The sequence below is a fragment of the Dromaius novaehollandiae genome, chromosome 27 (genome assembly GCF_036370855.1).
Source record: "Dromaius novaehollandiae isolate bDroNov1 chromosome 27, bDroNov1.hap1, whole genome shotgun sequence".
NCBI lineage: Eukaryota > Metazoa > Chordata > Aves > Casuariiformes > Dromaiidae > Dromaius > Dromaius novaehollandiae.
This window is the reverse complement of record NC_088124.1, coordinates 2,215,039-2,236,144: the sequence shown is the minus strand read 5'-3', so window position 1 is coordinate 2,236,144 and position 21,106 is coordinate 2,215,039. Positions and strand designations below refer to the sequence as shown.

Here is a 21,106-nt window from a genome sequence, read left to right as displayed (position 1 = left end):
CCTGCCTGCACCCCTGCCTGCACCCACTTCCCCTGCCTGCACCCCTGCCTGCACCCCTGCCTGCACCCCTGCCTGCACCCACTTCCCCTGCTTGCACCCCTGCCTGCACCCCTGCCTGCACCCACTTCCCCTGCCTGCAGCCCTGCCTGCACCCCTGCCTGCACCTCCCCTGCCTGCACCCCTTACCTGCACCCTGCCCGCACGGTGCTGGGGGCTGACGCGGTCCCAGGCGGATGCAGCCCAGTTCCCCGGCAGCGCCCGACGCTGCCCTTGGAGCAGCCGGTTCCCGGGGCACCTGCCGTCCCCGGCGTCGCGCCCACGAACCGTTGGCATGTCGGAGCCCGGTCACACGGGCTCGGCTGGCGAAGAACCTCCCTCCTCCTCCTCCTCCTCCTCCTGCCGGGAGGTGCCCCAAGCCTTTCCCTCGCTGCCCTCCTGGCCGTGCCCGGAGCATCCCCCGGAGCATCCCCCGGAGCATCCCTCCCCAGCGTCGCACCGGCCGCAGTGCCAGGATGCCCGTGGCCCCCCCCGTGGCCCCCCCCGGGCTGGCGGCGGCTGCGGCGAGCCAGGCTGAGACAGACTTTCCATCACCTGCCCCGGCTCCCGGCGGCGCAGGATGTGGCCAGCGCGCCCGCAGCGGCCCGCCGTGATTCATCCCGCGCCAGCTGCCAGCCGGCGGCAGCGCCGTTCCCACGGGCCCCGGGGGGCAGAGCCGGCCCTCGCCTGGCCCCTTCTCCCGGCCCTTCCTCCCTTTTCCCGACCCCTTTCCCGTGGGCAGCATGCGGGTCGCTGCCTTGTGCCGGAGCGTTTCGGGGATGCCGGCTCCGGAGGGGATCCCCGTGGGACCGTGGCGAGTGCCTGGGCCTGGCTGCAGAGCTGCATCGAGGAGCGTGTAGGGAGGATGGTGGCCCTCACCCGGCCTCCCGGCTGCTGCGGCCACGCTGGGGCTGGCAGCGCTCGCTGGCACCGAAAGGGAGCCGGAGCCGGAGCCGGAGCCGAAGCGTGCCCGGCTGTGCGGCTCCCTGCTCTGTGCCGGGGAGGAGCGGATGCCCAGAGCCGAGCTGCAATCCGTGGGGACGGCAAGTGTCCAGCGTGCCGTGCTGTGCCCAGGCCGTGCCACGCCGTTCCGTGCCATGCTGTGCCATGCAATGCTGTGCCGTGCCGTGCCGTGCCATGCCATGCCGTGCCATGCTGTGCAATGCCACGCTGTGCAATGCCATGCAATGCCATGCAATGTCCTGCTGTGCCGTGCTGTGCCATGCAATCCCACGCCATGCCATGCTGTGCTGCGCCAGGCCATGCAATCCGATGTCGTGCCACGCTATGATGTCTGTGCCATGCTGTGCCATGCTGTGCCATGCTGTGCTATACCATGCCATGCAATCCCATGCCATGCCGTGCCATGCCGTGCCGTGCCACGCTATGATGCACCATGTTGTGCCATGCTATGCCACGCCACACCGTGCCGTGCCATGCCGTGCCGTGCCGTGCCATGCAATCCCATGCCAGGCCATGCCGTGCCGTGCCGTGCCAGGCCACGCCGTGCCCCCCCGAGCCAGCAGAGCCCTCGGCCGCCTGCGCGCCGGGGCGGAGGGCGGGAGCGCGTGGCGGCCCGGGGCGGGCAGGGAGGTGGCGCGGCCCCGGCGGGGCGGCGGGCCGGCTCGGGAGGCTCCTGGCCGGGAAGGTGTTGCTCACCGCTCCTCCCCTCTGACTCAAGTCAGAACAAGTCGCCCCGTTTCCCGGGCGCGGGCAGAGCCGGGGAGCGGCGGCGAGCGGCGGGCGCCCGATCCGGCCGGCAGCCCCAGGTGAGGCCTCGCCTGCCCTGTCCTGAACCGGGGGGGACGCCCGGCGCTGCAGACCCCCCCCAGCGCCCGCGTGGGCCGAGCGGCTGCGGATCCGGCGGCGTTTCCAGCGGCCGGCGAGGGGATGACGCTGCCGCTCCTTCCCTGTGATCTCCCAGGCGGAGAAGAAACAGCGCCGTCACCCCGCGACCCGCCGCGACCGGGTGCTGCCGGGGCCCCGAGGGCCGCGCTGGGGGAACCGGAGTGTCTCGCTGCCCGACTCTGAAGAGAGGGGACAAAGCGGCCTGGCCGGGGTTTCACCCTCCTGCGCTTGAGGAGCATCAGGTACTTCCAACGCTGGGATTTTGGGAGGTCCCGTAGGAGGAACAAGCCCCATCGTGGCCCTGCTCTGGCCGCTCAATCCCCTGGGGTGCCCTGGCGGACCTGCTGTCTGCCCGGCACTGCCCTCCAACTCGCACGCTCCCGGCGGCAGGGTTGTGCAGGGCGCCTGGGAGCCCCGGCGAGGCCGAGCGCCGCGGCGGCTCCTCCCGCTGTTCCTCCGGGAAACGGGGCGTCCCGGGGGCAGCAGCTTTCCCACGTCCCGCTCCTGGGAAAACCGCCTCGCCCTCCGCGCGGGAGGGAGCCGGGCGCCCGCGCGAAGCCCGGGCAGGAGCGAAATAAAAACTGGGAGAGGCGCCCAGCGAAACCGGCCGGGGCGGGAACGGCCCCGCGCGCCTCCCCCGGCGCCCGCGGGACCCCCTTTCCCGGGGGGCTGCCCCCCCTCCGGGGCCGCGCCGGGGCGAAGGCCGCCTTCGCGCGCCTTTGTTTATCGTAGGCCCTACGAGCCGGCAGAGCAAACACGGACTCGCCTTCCTCCCCCCCGCAGCGAAGCGCCGGGCGCGGGAGGGGGCTGGCGGCCCCGCGGGACCCGGCGTCCGGCCGAGACGGAGCCGCAGCGCGGGGGTCCCGCCGGGAAACCCCTTCGGCCGGGGGGAAACTGAGGCACGGTGAGGCCCCCGGCTGCCCCCGCGGGAGCAAGCTTGGCCTCCGGCCCCGGAGGGCTGCTGTGGCGAGGGGCTAAGGGTGTGTGTGGGGGGGTTGCACGCGCGTGTGCAAGGCTGGCATGGCGGGGGGGGTGCACACGTGTGCATGGCCAGGCACGGCGGGTGCTGGGTGCATGCGGGTTGCACACGCATGTGCAAGGTGGATGAACAGTGGTTTGCACATGCGTGTGCAAGGCTGGCACACTGGGTGCGCAGGGCGGGTTGCACACGTGTGTGCAAGGCTGGCATGGGGGGTGCATGGGGGGGTTGCACACGTGTGTGCAAGGCTGGCATGGGGGGTGCATGGGGGGTTGCACATGCGTGTGCAAGGCTGGCACACGGGGTGCACAGGGCGGGTTGCACACGTGTGTGCAAGGCTGGCATGGGGGGTGCATGGGGGGGTTGCACACGTGTGTGCAAGGCTGGCATGGGGGGTGCATGGGGGGGTTGCACATGCGCGTGCGAGGCTGGGCACACTGGGTGCACAGTGGGTTGCACATGCGTGTGCAGGTCTGGCATGGTGGGTGCACAGGGGGGTTGCACACACGTGTGCAAGGCTGGGCACCCCAGGGGTGCACGCAGGGTTGCACAGACGTGTGCAAGTCTGGGCATGGTGGGTGCATGGGGGGTTGCACACACGTGTGCAAGGCTGGTGTGGTGGGTGCATGGGGGATTGCACACGCATGTGCAGGGCCATCACACCAGGTGCATGGGGGGTTGCACACGTGTGTGCAGGGCTGGCACACCGGGTGCACAGGGGGTTGCACACACGTGTGCAAGGCTGGGCACCCCAGGTGCATGGGGGGTTGCACACACATGTGCAAGCCTGGGCACACCGGGTGCCCACAGGGCCTTGCACACGCGCGTGCCAGGGTCCCACGGTCTCGGCGCTGCCGCGCAGGTGTGCCCCGGGCCCGGCATGGAGGAGGCGAGCGACACAGACAGCGGCATCATGCTGCACTCGGGTGAGCCCTGCCCCTGGCCGCCGGCATCCCCACCCCGCGCAGGTCGGGGCAAGGCGCCCGCCCGGGGCCCGCTGGGAAAACACCGAAAAGCTCCGGCGAGCGAATCGGGAAATTCGGGCTTTCCCAGGCCGGGCGAAGCGGCGGCGGGGGGGGACGGTGCCGCCGGGCTGCCGCGCGCCGAGGGCACGCCGAGGGCACCGCCACGCCGCCGGCTCCCGGCACGGCCCCGGCGCGGTTTGACTCAGCCGGGTTTCGCTCCGGACTTGGCTGAGTCAGAGCAAAACCTATTTCCCCCCCCCCCGGCTTTTGCTCCATCCCCAGCCTTCGCGCTGCTCCTCTTCCTCCTCGCGGGAAAAAAATCTCAGCTTTTCACAACGCGGCTCTGGGAGGTTTTGGGAGGGGGGGGAAACGTTGCGGGAAGGGGAAACCGAGGCAGGACGGTCTCAGCCCACCGTCTCGGCCCGTCCGCAGGCCCCGACAGCCCCGTGTCGCCCGTGAAGGAGCTGCCGCGGGCGGCGCGCCGGCGGCAGCGGGAGCTGGAGGCCCGGCTGGAGGCCTGCGTGCAGGAGCTGCGGCGCCTGTGCCTGCGCGAGGCGGTGAGCGCGGCGGGCGGCGGGGGGGCCCGCGCCGCTCAGCCCCCCCCGCCGTGACGTCCCCCCCCGGTCCCGTCCCCTCCAGGAGCTGACGGGGACTTTGCCCCGCGAGTTCCCGCTGAAAGCCGGCGAGAAGCCCCCCAAGGTGCGGCGGAGGATCGGCGCCGCCTTCAAGCTGGATGAGACCCTCGTCCTCCGCGGGGCGGTGAGGGAAACCCCCCCCCCCCAAAAAAAACTTGGCCCCAGTTTGGGGCAGTTGGATGGGGGGGTCCCGATCCATCACGGCCCCACCGAAAAAATAGCCGTCGTGGAGGAGCATCCCAAGGATGCTCAGCCTGGTGCTGTGGGTTCCCACCAGCAGAAGACCTCCAGAAGGTTTGGGGTGGTGTGGTGGGTGCTGAGCATCCCCCCCCCATCTCCGTCCCCCCCCCAGGACCCGCTGAGCACCCTGGAGCGGGACCTGGCGCTGCAGCTGCAGATCGCCAAGGCCGCCCACCGCCTCTCCCGGGAGGAGAACATCAGCAAGCAGCTGCGCAAGCGGAGGAAGACCGCGGCGCTGAAGGAGGAGAGGAAGCTGAAGGAGCTGGAGAACACCCTGAACGAGTGTCGCCTCCTGGCCGGGCGCCGGCCCGCGAGCGGTGCCGCCGAGGGTGAGCCCGCGCCCCGGTGCTCGCGCGACGCCCGGCCCCGGCTCCTGGCGGAGGGTGGCCCCTTGGGTGGCCGCTCGAGGCCGGGGTGCTCGGTGGCGAGTGTCCCCGGGGTGGTCCCTGGGGACTGCAGCCCCATATGCCGCCCACCATGAGTGCACCCGGGATGGCGGGGTGAATGCACCCCGATGCAGCTTCCTGGGTGAGGGCACCCCGGGATGTCCCCGGTGGAGGCACCCCAAGATGTCCGTGGTGAATGCGCCCCGATGCACCATCTTTGGGTGAAGGCACCCTAGGACATCCCAGGTGAATGCACCCTGATACACCTTCTTGGGTGAATGCACCCCAGTTGGGTGTCCCCAGTGAAAGCACCTCGATGCATCCTCCTGGGTGAAGGCACCCCGGGACGCTGGGTGAATGCACCCCAATGCACCATCCTGGGTGAAGGCACCCTGGGACACCGGGTGAAAGCACCCTGATGCACCATCCCAGGTGAATGCACCCCAGGATGGCTGGGTGAAAGCACCCTGATGCAGCCTCCTGGGTGAAGGCACCCTGGGACGCTGGGTGAAAGCATCTGCCGGGTGCCCCCGGGGCGCGACACCGAGCCGGCGCACGGCTCAGGCCTCCTGCTCGCACTGGGGCCGGGTGCCCCGTCCCGGAGGCCCCATTTGTGCCACTTTCCCGCTCGCCCCGAATCACCGCGGGGGGGACCGCGCTCACCCTGTGCCCGCAGAGCCGGGCGCCTCGGACGCCAGCTCCCTGTCGGACGCTGCGCTGCCGGAGGAGGAGGAGGAGGAGAAGAGCCCGCCGGCCCCGGGCACCGCCGAGGCCGAAGGGCGGCCGCGCTCGCCCGCCCGCCCCGGCGCCTGGAAGGAGACCGGCCTCGACCGACGCTGCCAGACCGCCGGGGAGCCCCGGGCCGACGCCAGGTACGGGGGGACACCGGGGTGGGTCTATCCCGTCCCCCCCGGCGCTAAATCCCTGTTTTCCCGCAGCCGGCCCGGCGAGATGCCCCCCTACCCCTTCGTCCCCGTGCGGAGCCTGGCGCTGTGCCGGCGCCTGGGCTCCAGCGCTCCCGGCACGCCGGAGCCGCCGGGCCGGCGAGGACAGTCCCCGGCGCCGCGGCACGACCGCAGACCCCACATCGCCCTTCCCGATGGGTTCCCGCCGGATTTCGGAAGCGGGAGGATCCACCCGGCCCCGCGCGCCTCCTCGCCCGGGGTGCCAGGGTGCCGGGAGCCCGCCGAGCCGCGGGGCCGCAGCGCCCTGCCCCGGCGCCGACCCACCTACTACACGGCGAGCGTGCCGGCGGCCGCCTTCGCGGCGCCCGCCGTCCCGGGCCGCGCCGGCTCCGACGGCAGCAATTCGGACGGCTCCAGCGGCTCCCACGCCACCTCTCCCGGCAGCGGCGGCAGCCCCGACGCCTCGCGTCCCGGGGACGCCCAGCGGCTCGGGATGCCGGCGGGTCTCCGCCGCGAGCAGGACGGGGCCCCGGCGCGCTACCAGCGCTTGGTGGCCTCGCACAGCCGCGTCGTGCGGACGCCGTCGCTCAGGGAGCGGGCGCCGGGCGCCGGCCGCGGCCTCTCCAGGGCGGCCGTGTCGGAGGAGCTGCGCTGGTGGCACGAACGCGCCCGCCTCCGCGGCGCCCGGCCCCACTCGCTCGACCGCCACGGCGTTTTCCGGGTGCCCGGCCGGGATACGTGCCCGTCGCGCGGGAGCCAGCTCCGGCCTCAGGTACGGCGCGCCGCGTCCCCGGGGATGGGGATGCTCGTGGGGATGGGATGCTCCCGGGGCGCCCGCGGGAAAAACGTGCTGTTGCCCCGCAGCAATTTGGGACCGGGAATGTCACCCAGCACCGCCATCACCTAAGGCAGGACTGGGGGCCTGTGAAGGTCCTTGGGGCAGGACTGGGGTCTCATGAGGGTCCCCGGGGCAATATCAGGGTTCCATGAAGGTCCCCTGGGCAGGACCAGGGTCTCATGAGGGTCCTTGGGGCAGGACCGGGGTCCCATGAGGGTCCCCAGGGCAGGATCGGTGTCCCAGGAAGCTCCCTGGGGCAGGACCAGGGTCTCATGAGGGTCCTTGGGTCAGGACCAGGGTGCCATGAGGGTCCCCAGGGCAGGACCAGGGTCTCATGAAGCTCCTTGGGGCAGGACCAGGATCCTTGGACAGGATCAGTGTCCCATGTGGGTTCCCAGGGCAGGACCAGGGTCCCGTGAGGGTCCTTGGGGCAGGACTAAGGTCCCATGAGGATCCTCGGGGCAGGACTAAGGTCCCATGAGGATCCTCAGGGCAGAATCAGCATCCCGTGAAGGTCCCCGGGGCAGGACCAGGCTCCCATGACGGTCCCCAGGCAGGACTGGGGTCCCACGAGGGTCCCTGGGACAGCAGTGGGATCCCATGAGGGTCTCTGGGCAGAATCAGAGTCCCATCAAGGTCTTTGGGGCAAGACCAGGGTCCCATGAAGGTCTCCAGGCAGGACCAGGGTCTCATGAAGGTCCCTAGGACAGGAGCGGGGTCCCGTGTGGGTCCTTGGGACAGCACTGGGGACTCACCAGGTCCCCGTGGGCAAGTCCAGGCTCCCACGAGGGTCCCAGGGCCCAGGACGGGGGCCGCTCCAGGCAGGAGGGTCCCGGCACGGCGTTCCGGAGGAGGACGCTTGCGCAAGCCGCATCCGCTCCGGCGTGCCGGGACGGCTCAGCGCCCGCGGCGCAGGCCGGGACCCGCCACCACCGCCTCCGCGCCGGCCACCGCCTCTCCCTGCCCCGCGGGTGGGACGGGACGGGACGGGACGGGACGGGGTGTCTGGGCGCCCCGGGGTGCTGCGCCCCAGGGTGGGATTCGGGTGCCCTGCCGCCGGCACCCACCGCCCCCCGTGTCCCCGCAGGTGCCCCCGCCGCACGCGCCGAAGCGCTCCCCGGACGGGGCGCCCGCGCGGCTCTACGCGCCCGAGAACGGCGAGATCGTCACACAGGTGTAAGCGTCCCCCCGGCCTGGGGACCGCCGCGGGCGCCGGACGCCGGGGCCCAGGCCGCCGGGGGCGGGAGGGACGCGGCTGTCCCCGGGCGTGGGGACGTCCCCGCGGGGGCCGGGACAGGGCGTGGGGGCTGGCCCCCCGCCGCCGGGTCCTGCACCTCCGAGAGGGGCCGAGGTGCCGGATAAACCCCCGGGATTTGGGATCCGGGATCCGGGGCTGGTTTTTTTTGTCTCCTCTATAATAAACGTGGTCGTTTGGGTCCTCGCCCGGACTCGTCACCCCGGCTCCGCACCCCAGGACCCCCTCGCCCCCCCCAGCCCGGTGGAGGGGTGCAGGGGATGGGGCGAGGGGCGCAGGGACGGGGGGCAAGGGAAGGGGAGGGAGAAGGGAAGGGGTGCAGGGGGCATGTGGGGAGAAGGGGGGGTGGGGGGGTGCGGGGAGGGGAAGGGGTGCAGGGGTGCAGGGAGGGGAAGGGGGTGCATGGAAGGGGTGCAGGAAAGGGGGGTGCATGGAAGGGGTGTGGGGGTGCAGGGAAGGGGGGTGCAGGGAAGGGATGAACAGGAATACGGGGGTGCAGGGCAGGGGTGCAGGGAGGGGAAGGGGTTCAGGGAAGGGGGGTGCAGGGAAGGGAGTGGGGGCACAGCAAGGAGAAAGGGGTGCAGGGAAAGCAAGGGGGTGCAGGGAAGGGGTGCAGGGAAGGGGTGCAGGGAAGGAATTTAGGGAAGTGGGTGCAGGGAGGGGAAGATGGGTGCAAGGAAGGGGTGCAGGGAAGGGATTTGGGGAAGTGGGTGCAGGGAGGGGAAGGGAGGTGCAGGGAAGGGGTGCAGGGAAAGCAAGGGGGATGCAAGGAAGGGGTGCAGGGAAGGGATTTAGGGAAGTGGGTGCAGGGAGGGGAAGATGGGTGCAGGGAAGGGGTGCAGGGAAGAGATTTAGGGAAGTGGGTGCAGGGAGGGGAAGATGGGTGCAAGGAAGGGGTGCAGGGAAAGCAAGGGGGATGCAAGGAAGGGGTGCAGGGAAGGGATTTAGGGAAGTGGGTGCAGGGAAGGGAAGATGGGTGCAGGGAAGGGGTGCAGGGAAGGGATTTGGGGAAGTGGGTGCAGGGAGGGGAAGATGGGTGCAAGGAAGGGGTGCAGGGAAGGGATTTGGGGAAGTGGGTGCAGGGAGGGGAAGATGGGTGCAGGGAAGGGGTGCAGGGAAGGGATTTGGGGAAGTGGGTGCAGGGAGGGGAAGATGGGTGCAGGGAGGGGAAGATGGGTGCAAGGAAGGGGTGCAGGGAAGGGATTTGGGGAAGTGGGTGCAGGGAGGGGAAGGGAGGTGCAGGGAAGGGGTGCAGGGAAGGGATTTGGGGAAGTGGGTGCAGGGAGGGGAAGGGAGGTGCAGGGAAGGGGTGCAGGGAAAGCAAGGGGGATGCAAGGAAGGGGTGCAGGGAGGGGAAGGGGGTGCACGGACGGGCTGGGGGGTCCCGGGGGGGGGTTGCGGCGCAGGCAGGCGCGGCCGGGCGCAGGCGGCGAGGCGGCGGCAGCGCTGCCCGGGGCCCCCGCGGCAGCCCCGGCGAGGGCGGCGCGGCTCCGCCCGGGGGGGCGGGCGGGGGCCGGGCCGCGCCGGGCCCTGCGGCTGGAGGCGCCGTCGCGGGGGGGGCTCGGGCAGCCGCCGAGCGCCGCGGGGCTGCGGCGTCACTGCGGGCCTGCGCCGCCCGGCCGGTACCGGTACCGACACCGTTGCACCGGCACCGGCACCGCTGCACCGGATCCGCACCGCCGCACCGGGGTCGAGACCGGCCCCGCTGCACCGCACCGGCCCCGCCGCACCGGGACCCGCCCTCCCCCGGAGCCGCCGCACCGGCACCGGCACCGGCACCGCCCTTGGCACCGGGCGCCCCCCGGGCGGGGCGGAGCGGAGTCCCCGGCCCGGTGCGGCCCGGCGCCCCGGGGCAGGCGGCGGCTCCGCGGGGCCCCGCAGGAAGCATGGGGCCCGGCGGCGCCGGGACCGGCTGGCCCCTGGCCGGCACCGTGCTGGTGGCCGTGGCCACCTCGCTGGGTAAGAGACCCCCGGGGGGGGGGAGGGTGACCGGGGGGGCCGTGCTGGTGGCCCGCTGGTGGCCCGCTGCTGCCCCTTGCATCCGCGGGGGGCCCTGGGTGCCGTGCGATGGGGCCCGGCGCAGCCCGTTGTGTCCGTGGGGCAGCCTGGGCAGTTGGGCTTGAGGCCTGATGCCGCTCATTGCATCTGTGGGGCAACCTGGCTGGTTGGGATCGAGGCCCGATGCCGCTCGTCGCGTCGGTGGGGCACCTCGGGTGATCAGGGCCAAGGCCTGACGCTGCTCATCGCATCGGTGGGGCACCCTGGGCGGCCGGGCTGAGGCCCAACGCCGCTCGTCACATTGGTGGGGCACGCCGGGTGGTTGGGGCTGAGGCCCAATGCTGCTCATCGCGTCGGTGGGGCACCCTGGGCCGTCAGGGCCGAGGCCCGACGCCGCTCGTCGCATCAGTGGGGCACCCAGGACATTTGGGGCCGAGGCCCAACGCTGCTTGTCGCGTCAGTGGGGCACCCTGGATGGTTGGGACTGAGGCCTGATGCCGCTCATCACATCGGTGGGGCACCCTGAGCTGTCAGGCCTGAGGCCTGATGCTGCTTGTCACATCAGTGGGGCACCCTGGGCCATCAAGGCTGAGGCCCGATGCCACTCATCACATTGGTGGGACACCCGGGGCGGTCGGGGCTGAGGCCTGATGCCACTCGTCGCATCAGTGGGGCACCCGGGGCGGTCGGGGCTGAGGCCCGACGCCGCTCGTCCCATCGGTGGGGCGAAGCTGCTGCCCGCTGCCCGCTGCCGCGTCTGCTGCTGCTCCCGGCGTCCTCGGCCCCGCAGCTATTTCTGGGCTCGCAGGTGGCAGCAGCCAGAAATAGAGCGGGGAGGCGTTCCCGGTCCCCGAGAGGCCGGACGGGGCCCCCCGGGGGGCAGGACGCCGTGGGGATGGGGGGCGCGGGGCGGGATGCAGGGGGGAATTGGAGGCAGGATGCGGTGGGGAATTAGGGGGCAGGGGGCAGGATGCAGGGGGGAATTGGGGGGCAGGGGAGGGGGATGCAGTGGGGAACTGGGGGGCAGGATGCAGTGGGGAATTAGGGGGCGGGGGTGGGATGCAGTAGGGAATTAGGGGGCGGGGAGGTGGGATGCAGGGGGTATTAGGGGGCTGGATGCAGTGGGGGATTGGGGGCGGGGGTGGGATACAGTGGGGAATTTGGGGGAAGGGGAGGGGGATGCAGCGGGGAACAGGGGGACAGGATGCAGTGGGGTATGGGGAGCGGGGGGGCAGGATGCAGTGGGGAATTAGGGGGCAGGGGGCGGGATGCAGGGGGGAATTGGGGGGCAGGGGAGGGGGATGCAGCGGGGAACTGGGGGGCAGGATGCAGTGGGGTATAGGGAGCGGGGGGGCAGGATGCAATGGGGAATTAGGGGGCAGGGAGGTGGGATGCAGTGGGGAATTGGGGGACGGGGGTGGGATTCAGTGGGGAACTGGGGGAAGGGGAGTGGGATGCAGTGGGGAATTAGGGGGCAGGGAGGTGGGATGCAGTGCGATATAGCGGGCATGGGGTGGGTTGCAGTGGGTACTTGGGGGGCAGGGGGCAGGATGCAGTGGGGAATTGGGGGAAGGGGAGTGGGATGCAGTGGGGAATTAGGGGGCGGGATGTGGTGGGGTATAGGGAGCAGTGGGGTGGAATGCCGTGGGGAATTAGGGGGCAGGGGGTGGGATGCGGTGGGGAATTGGGGGGCAGGGGGGTGGGATGCAGTGGGGAATGGGGGGCATGGGGCAGGATGCCATGGGGTCGGGAAGCAGGATGCAGTGGGGCAGGTTGCAGCGGGAATGGGAGCTATGGGGCAGAATACAGGGGGAAATCAGGGGCAGGGGAGCAGGATGCAGTGGGGAATTGGGCAACGTGGGGCAGGATGCAGCGGGGTGGCCGGGTGGGGGGGCGGGATGCAGTGGGGATTTAGGGGTGAGGATGCAGTGGAGCTGGGAGTCAGGATGCAGTGGAGCTGGGGGGCAGGATGCAGTGGGGATTTGGGGGTCAGGATGCAGTGGGGATTTAGGGGGCAGGATGCTGTGGAGCTGGGGGGCAGGATGCTGTGGGAACACGGGCTACGGAGCAGGATGCCGCGAGGGTGGGATGCTGCGGCGGGGGGGCACTTTTGGGGCAGGGTCCCCGCGAGCCAGCGGGGCGCCGGGGCGGTGGCGGCGCGGCCCGAGGCCCCGGTGACGGGCGCCTGTCCGCAGCGGCGGGGGGCGAGGACTGCCTGTGGTACGTGGACAGGAACGGCTCGTGGCACCCCGGCTTCGACTGCGACTTCTTCGCCTTCTGCTGCGGCACCTGCCACCAGCGCTACTGCTGCCGCGACCCGCTGCGCCTCATCACCGAGCGCCAGCAGCGCCACTGCCTCGCCTTCAGGTGGGTGCTGCGTTTTGGGTGCTGGGTGCTGGGTTTTGGGTGCTGGGTGCTGGGTTTTGGGTGCTAAATTTTGGCTGCACGGCTCTGCCCCCCTCCCTCCCTCCGGCGCGGATGCTCCCGGCTCTGGGTGCACCGGGTGCCCGGTGGGGTGCTGGGGTGACCGGAGGGTGGTGGTGGGTGGGGGGGTGCGCTGGGGGTGCCCCCTCCCATGCGCCGGTGGCATCCCACAGCCCCAAGACCATCGCCGGCATCGCCTCGGCCGTGGTGCTCTTCCTCGCCATCGTCACCACCATCGTCTGCTGCTTCATGTGCTCCTGCTGCTACCTGTACCAGCGCCGGCAGCACCTGCGGACGCCCCTGCAAGGTGGCCGGGGGGGGATGTGGGGTGCGGGGGGGGGGGGGGATGTGTGGGGTGCAAGGTGGGGCTTGCGGGGTGGGGGGCTTGGGGGTGCAGGGGTGGATATGGGGTGCAGGGGGGGGTCCTGCAGGGATTGGGGTGGGAGATTGGGGGTGCAGGGGGGGATATGGGGTGCGGGGGGGGTCCTGCAGGGATTGGGGTGGGGGATTGGGGGTGCAGGGGGGGATATGGGGTGCAGGGGGGGGGTCCTGCAGGGATTGGGGTGGGGGATTGGGGGTGCAGGGGGGGATATGGGGTGCGGGGGGGGGTCCTGCAGGGATTGGGGTGGGGGATCGGGGGTGCAGGGGGGGATATGGGGTGCAGGGGGGGTCCTGCAGGGATTGGGGTGGGGGATCGGGGGTGCAGGGGGGGATATGGGGTGCAGGGGGGGGTCCTGCAGGGATTGGGGTGGGGGATTGGGGGTGTGTGTGTGGGGATATGGGGTGCAGGGGGGGGTCCTGCAGGGATTGGGGTGGGGGATTGGGGGTGTGTGTGGGGGGATATGGGGTGCAGGGGGGGGTCCTGCAGGGATTGGGGTGGGGGATCAGGGGTGCAGGGGGGGATATGGGGTGCAGGGGGGGGTCCTGCAGGGATTGGGGTGGGGGATTGGGGGTGCAGGGGGGGGATATGGGGTGCAGGGGGGTCCTGCAGGGATTGGGGTGGGAGATTGGGGTGGTGTGTGGGGGGATATGGGGTGCAGGGGGGTCCTGCAGGCATTGGGGTGGGGGATCGGGGGTACAGGGGGGTGTCGAGCACCCAGCCCCACATCCGTCCCCCCCCGCAGGCCCGGAGATCCCGTTGTCGAGCTACCCCGTCCCCCCCGCCGCCCCCTACGCCGCAGACCCCAAAGCCGGCCCGGCACCCCCGCAGCCCGGCTTCGCCCCCATGGCCGTGTACCCACCGCCCGGCCCCGCCGCCCAGTACCCGCTCTACCCGGCCGGCCCCCCCGTGTACAACCCCACAGGTGAGACCCCCCCCCAAATCCGCTTGGGGCACCTGCCCCCCCCACCCCAGCGCCGTGGGGTGACGCTGCCGCCTCTCCCCGCAGCACCGCCACCGTACGTCCCGGCACAGCCCAGCTACCCCGGGGCCTGAGCCCCCCCCCGGCCGCCGGATCGGGCCCCGGCGCGGGAACGGCCCCCGCGTGCAGCGCCGGCACCGGCGGCACAAAGCGGCTCTTGTGCGGGTGCCGGGCGCCTGGACACTGGGTCCTTTGTGGGCGCCTCCGCGGTGGGGGGGGGCAGGCGATGGCCCGGCCGGCGGGTGCCCCAGGGAGACGCCGGCATCGGGGGGCCGCCCCCCCCGACCCTCCTGCCGTCCCCGGTTTCTGGATTTGGCTCCTTTTCCCACCCACCGGCTCGTTCCCGGCATTAAAACCGTGTCTGCGCCCTCCCGCCGGCCTCCCGTGTCAGTGCCTCGCTCGGGGGCATCCCCGCGTGATGGGGGGGTCCGTCACCGCGGCTCGCCGCTCTTCCTGGTTTTCCGGCCTTTCTGGGAGCAGCCGTGACATCCCCGTCGCCGGATCACCGCCGCGCGCGGTTGGGCCGCGGTCGCCGCGGGGGGATGCGGGCTCCGCGCTCGTGGTACCCAGGGATGCTCCGGGGACGATGGGCACTGCCTGCATCCGGCCTCCGTCTCCGGAGGAGCCGGGAGAGGAGGGTTTATTTTCTATTTTAGCATTTTGATCTATTTTAGCATGGCTCCGTTGGCCATTCCCGAAGGATTTGGCCAGGGATCAGCCTGCACCTGGGAGCGGGGACGTAGTGGGAAGCACCGCGACCTGCTCCCGGCTGCCGGCTCGGCCTCGAAAACCGGCCCCGGCGGCAAATCGGGGGCGGGGGGGAGCAACCCGTCACCCGGCCAAATTTAGCCCCTTTCCTGCACCGACGGAGACGGGATCCGGCTCCCTTTATAGCCGGCGGGCAGAGCCAGGCAATCGGAGAGGATGATTCACCAGCTGTCGGCGGCGTGATTCATCCCGGCGGCTCCGAGGGGAGTCCGGCCAAGGCGCTGGCGCGGGCGGCTGCCTCGCCGGCCTCTAAATTTGGGCCCGGCGAATCCCCCCGGCAGCTTGTGCCGCTGATCCCGGTCTCGCCCGAGCCGCTGCTGACCGGCACCGATCCCGCTGCGATCCTCGGGCTGGAGAAAAGCCAGGCAAAAACTTCCAGCTCCCTCCACGAAAGCCCCGGTCCCGTCTGCCGCGCTCAGCGCCGGGACTCAGCACCCGCAAACGCCCGCCGCCGCCGAAAAGCAGCCGCGAAACGAGCCCGGGCGCTTCGCTCTCCTCCGAAAAGCACCGGGGTCGGGGTCGCCCCTGCCCATCCCCAGCCCGGCGGCTTTTTCCAGCGGGATTCAGCCGGAGCGGGAGAAATCCGGGCTCCGAGCGGGAGCAGAGACGGGGGAGCCCCGTTGCCAGTTCAGAGTTTTATTACGAGGTCGGGGCGGCGGGGGGGGGGGGGGGGGAAGGACTAAAAGAAACCGGGGCGCGGGAAAAAGCCGTCCCCGAATCCCGCTGCTCCCCCCCGCCGGCCCCGGCGGCTGCGGGGCGGCTCAGGGCTTGGGGGCCGCCCGCTCGCGGAGGTAGAGCTCGCGGATCTGCGCCAGGCTGCTGCTGACGCCGCCGAGCGCCTCGGCGATGGCGCGTAGCACGGCGGCCGTCTCGCGGCGGCTCTCGGCGCATTCGCGCCGCAGGGCCCGCAGCTCCCGCACCAGCTGCTCGTTGCACTGCACCAGGCGCTTCTCGGCCGGGCCCAGGCCGCTGCCGTCGGGTCCCTGCTCCGCCGCTCCCGCCTCGCCGTCCCGCTCGAAGAGGAGGCCGGGAAAATCCGAGCCCGGCGGCTCCCGCTGCCCGCCCAGGTGGTCGGGGCCGGCGTCGGCGCCGGCGAGGTCGGGCTGCGAGGGGGGCGGCGGGCTGCGGGTCCAGGCGTCGCGCGGCTCGCCGGGCGCGGGGGCATGGCCGCGGGGCGCCCGCCGCTCCGGGCTGGGCGCGGGGAAGGCTTCGGGCTTCACCTCCGCCGGCTCCTCCTTCACCGCCTCCGCCTTGACGCCTGCGCGGGGCAGAGGCAGCGGGTCAGCGCGCGCCCGGCTCCCCCCGGCCCTGCGGTCGGGGCAAATCGACCCGAATCCCTGCTGCTTTTTGGGGCAGCGGCGGCTAATTAGCGATTTGGGTCTAATCCTGGCGCCGGCGGATGCGCTGGCACGGTGGTTTCTCCCCCCCCCCCCCAAAATGGGGTTTAAGCCTTTGCTCCACCAGGGGGGCAGAAATATGTCCCCAAGGGTGACGAGCCGAGCTGCCACCGACGGCCGGGGGTCCCTGTGTCCACGGAGGTGCCGTCCCTCTCCCGGAGCTGCCCTGGTCCCGGCCCCCTGCGTCCCCCGTCCCAGCATCACGTCCCTGGTCCTGGCTTGTGTCCCCTGCTCCCAAGTGCCTTGTCCTGGACCTGGTTCCCCCCCACCGTGTCCTGATCTCTGTCCCCCTGTGTACCCCTGTGTCCCTTCTCCTGCCACCCCCTCCATGTGTCCCTTGTCCCTGTCCTGGTCTTGGTCCCCCCCCAACGTGCCTGTCACCGTCCTCCCATGTCATCGTCCCTCTCTTGGTCTCAGCGCCCCCCCCCCCCCCCGCCAAGTCTCTTATCCCTGTCCTGGTCCTGGTCACCCCATCCCCATTCCTGTCCCTGTCCCAGTCCCCCTGTGTCCCTGTCCTGGTCCTGGTCCCCTTCTGCCCTGTTCTGTTCCCCCCCGTCCCCGTTCCTGTCCCTGTCCCAATTCCCTCTGTTCTGGTCCCTGTCCCCCTGTGTCCCTATCCTGGTCCCAGTCCCCATCCCCAAATGTCCCTGTCCCAGTTCCCCACATCCCACTCCCTGTCCTGGTCCCCCTGTGTCCCAGTCCTGGTCCTGGTCCCCCATGTCCCCGTCCTCCATGTCCCCGCCTCATCCCATCCCAATTCCCCCCATCCCAGTCCCTGTCCTGGTCCCCCATGTCCCCATCCTGGTCCCTATACTGGTCCCCCATGTCCCAGTCCTCCATCTCCCCACCCCTGTCCTGTCCCAATTCCCCACATCCCAGGCCCTGTCCTGGTCCCCCTCTGCCCCTCTCCTGGTCCCCCATGTCCCCACCCCAGTCCCCTATGTCCCCGTCCCCCATGTCCCCATCCCAGTCCCTGTCCTGGTCCCGCCTGTCCCTGTCCCTATACTGGTCCCCCATGTCCCTGTCCCATGTCCCTATCCCGGTTCCCCACATCCTGCTCTGGTTCCCCGTGTCCCTGTCCTGGTCCCCCCTGTCCCAGTCCCTATACTGGTCCCCCATGTCCCTGTCCCCCATGTCCCCACCCCTGTCCCGTCCCAATTCCCCACATCCCAGGCCCTGTCCTGGTATCCCTCTGCCCCTGTCCTGGTCCCCCATGTCCCCACCCCGGTCCCCTATGTCCCCGTCCCCCATGTCCCTGTCCCAGTCCCTGTCCTGGTCCCCCCTGTCCCAGTCCCTATACTGTTCCCCCATGTCCCTGTCCCCCATGTCCCCACCCCTGTCCTGTCCCAATTCCCCACATCCCAGGCCCTGTCCCAGTCCCCCATGTCCCCGTCCTGGTCCCCTGTGTCCCCATCCCTCACGTCCCCATCCCTGTCCCCCCATGTCCCTGTCCTGGTCCCCCCTGTCCCTATACTGGTCCCCCCATGTCCCTGTCCCATGTCCCCATCCCAGTCCCTATCCTCATTCCCCACGTCCTGCCCTGGTTCCCCCTGTCCTGGTCCCCCATGTCCCTGCCCCCATCTCTGTCCCCCCATGTGCCCGTCCCAATCCCTGTCCTGGTCTCCCCTGTCCCTGTCCCGGTCCCTATCCTGGTTCCCCCAGTCCCTGTCCTGGTCCCCCCTGTCCCAGTCCCTATACTGGTCCCCCCATGTCCCTGTTCCATGTCCCCATCCCAGTCCCTGTCCTAGTCCCCCCTGTCCCGGTCCCTATACTGGTCCCCCATGGCCCTGTCCCTGTCCCCCCTGTCCCCATCCCAGTCCCTGTCCTAGTCCCCCCTGTCCCAGTCCCTATACTGGTCCCCCATGGCCCTGTTCCATGTCCCCATCCCAGTCCCTGTCCTGGTCCCCTCTGTCCTGGTCCCTATACTGGTCCCCCCATGTCCCTGTCCCCCCTGTCCCCATCCCAGTCCCTGTCCTAGTACCCCCTGTCCCAGTCCCTATACTGGTCCCCCCATGTCCCTGTTCCATGTCCCCATCCCAGTCCCTGTCCTAGTCCCCCCTGTCCCGGTCCCTATCCTGGTTCCCCCAGTCCCTGTCCTGGTCCCCCCTGTCCCTGTCCCTGTCCCAGTCCCTATACTGGTCCCCCCATGTCCCTGTTCCATGTCCCCATCCCAGTCCCTGTCCTGGTCCCCCCTGTCCCGGTCCCTATACTGGTCCCCCCATGTCCCTGTTCCATGTCCCCATTCCAGTCCCTGTCCTAGTCCCCCCTGTCCCAGTCCCTATACTGGTCCCCCCATGTCCCTGTCCCCCCTGTCCCCATCCCAGTCCCTGTCCTAGTCCCCCCTGTCCCAGTCCCTATACTGGTCCCCCCATGTCCCTGTTCCATGTCCCCATCCCAGTCCCTGTCCTGGTCCCCCCTGTCCTGGTCCCTATACTGGTCCCCCATGGCCCTGTCCCATGTCCCCCCTGTCCCCATCCCAGTCCTTGTCCTGGTCCCCCCCGTCCCCGTCCCATGTCCCCGTCCCGGTTCCCCACGTCCTGCCCTGGTCCCCCCCGTCCCCGCCCCGCTCCCCCCCCGCCCCCCCCCGTCCCGCACCCACCGTGCGGCGCCACCACCTCGGCGGCCAGCAGCGGCGGCGGCTCGAGGCCGGCGGCGGCGGCGGCGGCGGCGCGCAGGGCCCAGGCGGGGCCGGGGCCGGCGGCGGGGCCGGGCGCGGGGCGGGGGCCGGCGGCGGCGGCGGCGGCGCGGGGGGGGGCGGCGGCGGGCGCCTGCCGCTCCTGCCGGTGCCGGCTGATCTTGTCGCCGGCGCGGCGGCGCAGCCCCCGCCAGCGGTTCTTCACCTCGCCGATGTCGCGCTGGTTGCGGCCGGCCGCGTTGATCTTGTTGGTGATGCGCCACCAGATCTTCTGCTTCTCGTAGGCGTTGACGGTGCTGGCGGCGGCGCCGAAGAGCAGCTGCTCGTACTTGAGCACCTCGCTCATGAGGATGTCGATCTCCTGCAGCGTGAAGTTGGGCTTCCGCTTCAGCAGCCCCCGCCGCCCCGCGCCGCCGCCGCCGCCGCCCGCCGCGGCCATGCTGCCCCCCGCCGCCGCCGCCGCCGCCTCATGGCGCCGCCCGGCCGCCCATGGCCCCGCCGCCCGCGCCTTTGTCTGCGCCGCCGCCGCCGCCGCCGCTGCCGCTGCTGCCGCCTGCGCCGCCGCCACCGAGCGGCCGCGGCAGCCGGAGCCCCAGCGGCCGCGGCGGCGGCACCGCGCCCCCTGCCGGCCCCGCCGGAGGTCCGGGGCCGCCCCCGCCCCCGCCGGTGCCTCCCGGTACCGCCCCCTGCCGGCCCCGCCGGGAGTCCCGGTGCCGCCCCCGCCGGTGGGTCTCGGTACCGCCCCCGCCGGTGGGTCCCGGTGCCGCCTCCTGCCGGTGGATCCCGGTACAGCCCCCTGCCGGGAGTCCCGGTACCTCCCCCTGCCGGCCCCGCCGGGAGTCCCTGTGCCGCCTCCTGCCGGTGGCTCCCCGTACCGCCCCCTGCCGGTGGATCCCGGTGCCGCCCCCTGCCGGGCGTCCCGGTGCCGCCTCCTGCCGGTGGGTCCCCGTACCGCCCCCCGCCGGGAGTCCCTGTGCCGCCCCCGCTAGCGGGTCCCGGTGCCGCCTCCTGCCGGTGGGTCGCGGTGTCGCCCCCGCCGGTGCCTCCGGGTACCGCCCCCCGCCAGAGTCCCGGTGCCGCCTCCTGCCGGTGGGTCCCGGTACCGCCTCCGCCGGTGGGTCCCGGTGCCGCCTCCTGCCGGTGGGTCCTGGTACCGCCCCCTGCCGGCGCCGCCGGAGTCCCCGTACCGCCCCCGCCCCTGCCGGGAGTCTCGGTGCCGCCCCCGCCGCTGGGTCCCGGTGCCGCCCCCCGCTGGTGCCTCCCGGTACCGCCCTCTCCGGGAGTCCCGGTGCCGCCCCCTGCCGGTGGGTCCCGGTGCCGCCCCCCGCTGGTGCCTCCCGGTACCGCCCCCTCCGGGAGTCCCGGTGCCGCCCCCTGCCGGTGGGTCCTGGTACCGCCCCACCCAGCTGGTGCCTCCCGGTACCGCCCCCCGCCGCCTCCCGGGGCTCCGGGTGCGGCTCAACCCCGGCGCCGGTTGGGAGCGCCGGGAGAGGGCAGCGTCGCCCCGCGGTGCCGGGACCCCGCGGCCGCGGCTGCTCTCGGCCTCCCGCCGCCGCCGGGCACCGGGGCCGCCGCGCGATGGCCAAACAGGAGCACGGCGGCGGCGGCGGCTGTGCTGAGCGCTTTATTGCCGAGGCGGTGGCCGTGCGCGGCGCGAACCGGCTGCCCCCAGACCCCCCCCATCCCGGTCCCCCCCAGCGCCGCGGCCGCACCGGGCTCCGGGCCGTCCCCCAGCTCCCCGGCCCCGGAGGGACCCCGGGCGCCTCCGCGCCGGCGGCGAGACCTGGCGCCCGCGCCCTGCGGCAGACCCGAGGCGAGGCGGCGGCGGCGGCGGTGGCGGTGGCGGTGGCGGTGGGGCAGGCGACGTCCCTCTCCCACCCGCCTTGCCCACGGATGGACGTTGGTTGGGCCGAGGCGACGCCGGAGCTGCAAAGCGCCACCTTTTTGTCACCCCGCCGGAGAGCCGACCCTCCCGACTAGCTCTGCTCTCCCCGTGGAGGATTCGGTTTCCACCAGGACGGTGGTGCTCCCTCCACCGTGGAGGTCTATCTCTGCAGGCTACTAGAAGCGACCAGGTCAGACCTTCCATCCGGTAGGAGAAGGTGGTGGGGCAGGGTGGGGTGCGGTGGGGTGGGGGAGCCCATCTTGGCCCCAAAGCCGCCCTTCACCGATGCTCCTGGACGGACGGGGCTGCAACGTTTCGGGCCTCCCAGAGGTGCCGTTTGGCCTCCTAAGATCCTCTCTGCAACTAACGGTCTTCTCGGAGTGGAAGATCACCGCCTCTGCCCTCCAGAAGGCTCTCGGAGGGGACGGGCTGGGGACACTTGGCTTTTTTCTAAACAAATCCCATAAAACACCCCCGGGGCTTCGGCTTTTGCCGAAACGAAGCTTGCTGGTGGTCAGCTACTTGGCAGCAAGCCCTGCTGCTTCACCCCC

The 21,106-nt window shown here is 71.9% G+C and overlaps 3 protein-coding genes across 4 annotated transcripts; 2 read left to right on the top strand and 1 right to left on the bottom strand.

Annotated features, from left to right (window-relative positions):
- Nucleotides 1–1,572: 1,572 nt before the first annotated feature.
- Nucleotides 1,573–8,273, top strand: LOC112996856 (innate immunity activator protein-like). 2 transcript variants are annotated; one of them, XM_064498059.1, is made up of 10 exons: nucleotides 1,615–1,805; nucleotides 1,961–2,126; nucleotides 2,617–2,788; nucleotides 3,726–3,789; nucleotides 4,261–4,385; nucleotides 4,468–4,587; nucleotides 4,816–5,032; nucleotides 5,766–5,961; nucleotides 6,028–6,766; nucleotides 7,920–8,273. In XM_064498059.1, exons 4-10 carry the CDS (start codon nucleotides 3,744–3,746, stop codon nucleotides 8,010–8,012), a joined length of 1,536 nt encoding a protein of 511 aa, XP_064354129.1. In that variant the 5' UTR covers nucleotides 1,615–1,805; nucleotides 1,961–2,126; nucleotides 2,617–2,788; nucleotides 3,726–3,743; the 3' UTR covers nucleotides 8,013–8,273. The 2 variants fall into 2 exon arrangements, with proteins under 2 accessions (XP_064354130.1, XP_064354129.1); XM_064498060.1 differs by lacking the exon at nucleotides 2,617–2,788 and having other exon boundaries at nucleotides 1,573–1,805.
- A 1,308-nt stretch (nucleotides 8,274–9,581) lies between these two features.
- Nucleotides 9,582–14,242, top strand: SHISA4 (shisa family member 4). The gene is made up of 5 exons (XM_064498155.1): nucleotides 9,582–10,046; nucleotides 12,281–12,452; nucleotides 12,683–12,816; nucleotides 13,634–13,813; nucleotides 13,898–14,242. Exons 1-5 carry the CDS (start codon nucleotides 9,974–9,976, stop codon nucleotides 13,942–13,944), a joined length of 606 nt encoding a protein of 201 aa, XP_064354225.1. The 5' UTR covers nucleotides 9,582–9,973; the 3' UTR covers nucleotides 13,945–14,242.
- A 1,016-nt stretch (nucleotides 14,243–15,258) lies between these two features.
- Nucleotides 15,259–19,357, bottom strand: LOC135323732 (myb-related transcription factor, partner of profilin-like). Its single transcript, XM_064498106.1, has 2 exons — nucleotides 18,635–19,357; nucleotides 15,259–15,896 (listed from the first exon to the last, which is right to left on the bottom strand). Exons 1-2 carry the CDS (start codon nucleotides 19,107–19,109, stop codon nucleotides 15,400–15,402), a joined length of 972 nt encoding a protein of 323 aa, XP_064354176.1. The 5' UTR covers nucleotides 19,110–19,357; the 3' UTR covers nucleotides 15,259–15,399.
- Between the last annotated feature and the right edge of the window lie 1,749 nt (nucleotides 19,358–21,106).

Excerpts from the sequence above, each read along its gene's own strand:
- LOC112996856 (XM_064498060.1), top strand. The coding sequence starts at position 3,744 with ATGGAGGAGGCGAGCGACACAGACAGCGGCATCATGCTGCACTCGG. Across the intron at positions 4,588-4,815 it reads CCCTCGTCCTCCGCGGGGCG|GACCCGCTGAGCACCCTGGA; the intron begins GTGAGGGAAACC and ends TCCCCCCCCCAG. Across the intron at positions 6,767-7,919 it reads GGAGCCAGCTCCGGCCTCAG|GTGCCCCCGCCGCACGCGCC; the intron begins GTACGGCGCGCC and ends GTGTCCCCGCAG.
- SHISA4 (XM_064498155.1), top strand. The coding sequence starts at position 9,974 with ATGGGGCCCGGCGGCGCCGGGACCGGCTGGCCCCTGGCCGGCACCGTG. Across the intron at positions 12,817-13,633 it reads CCTGCGGACGCCCCTGCAAG|GCCCGGAGATCCCGTTGTCG; the intron begins GTGGCCGGGGGG and ends CCCCCCCCGCAG. Across the intron at positions 13,814-13,897 it reads CCCCGTGTACAACCCCACAG|CACCGCCACCGTACGTCCCG; the intron begins GTGAGACCCCCC and ends CTCTCCCCGCAG.
- LOC135323732 (XM_064498106.1), bottom strand. The coding sequence starts at position 19,109 with ATGGCCGCGGCGGGCGGCGGCGGCGGCGGCGCGGGGCGGCGGGGGCTG. Across the intron at positions 15,897-18,634 it reads CGAGGTGGTGGCGCCGCACG|GCGTCAAGGCGGAGGCGGTG; the intron begins GTGGGTGCGGGA and ends TGCCCCGCGCAG.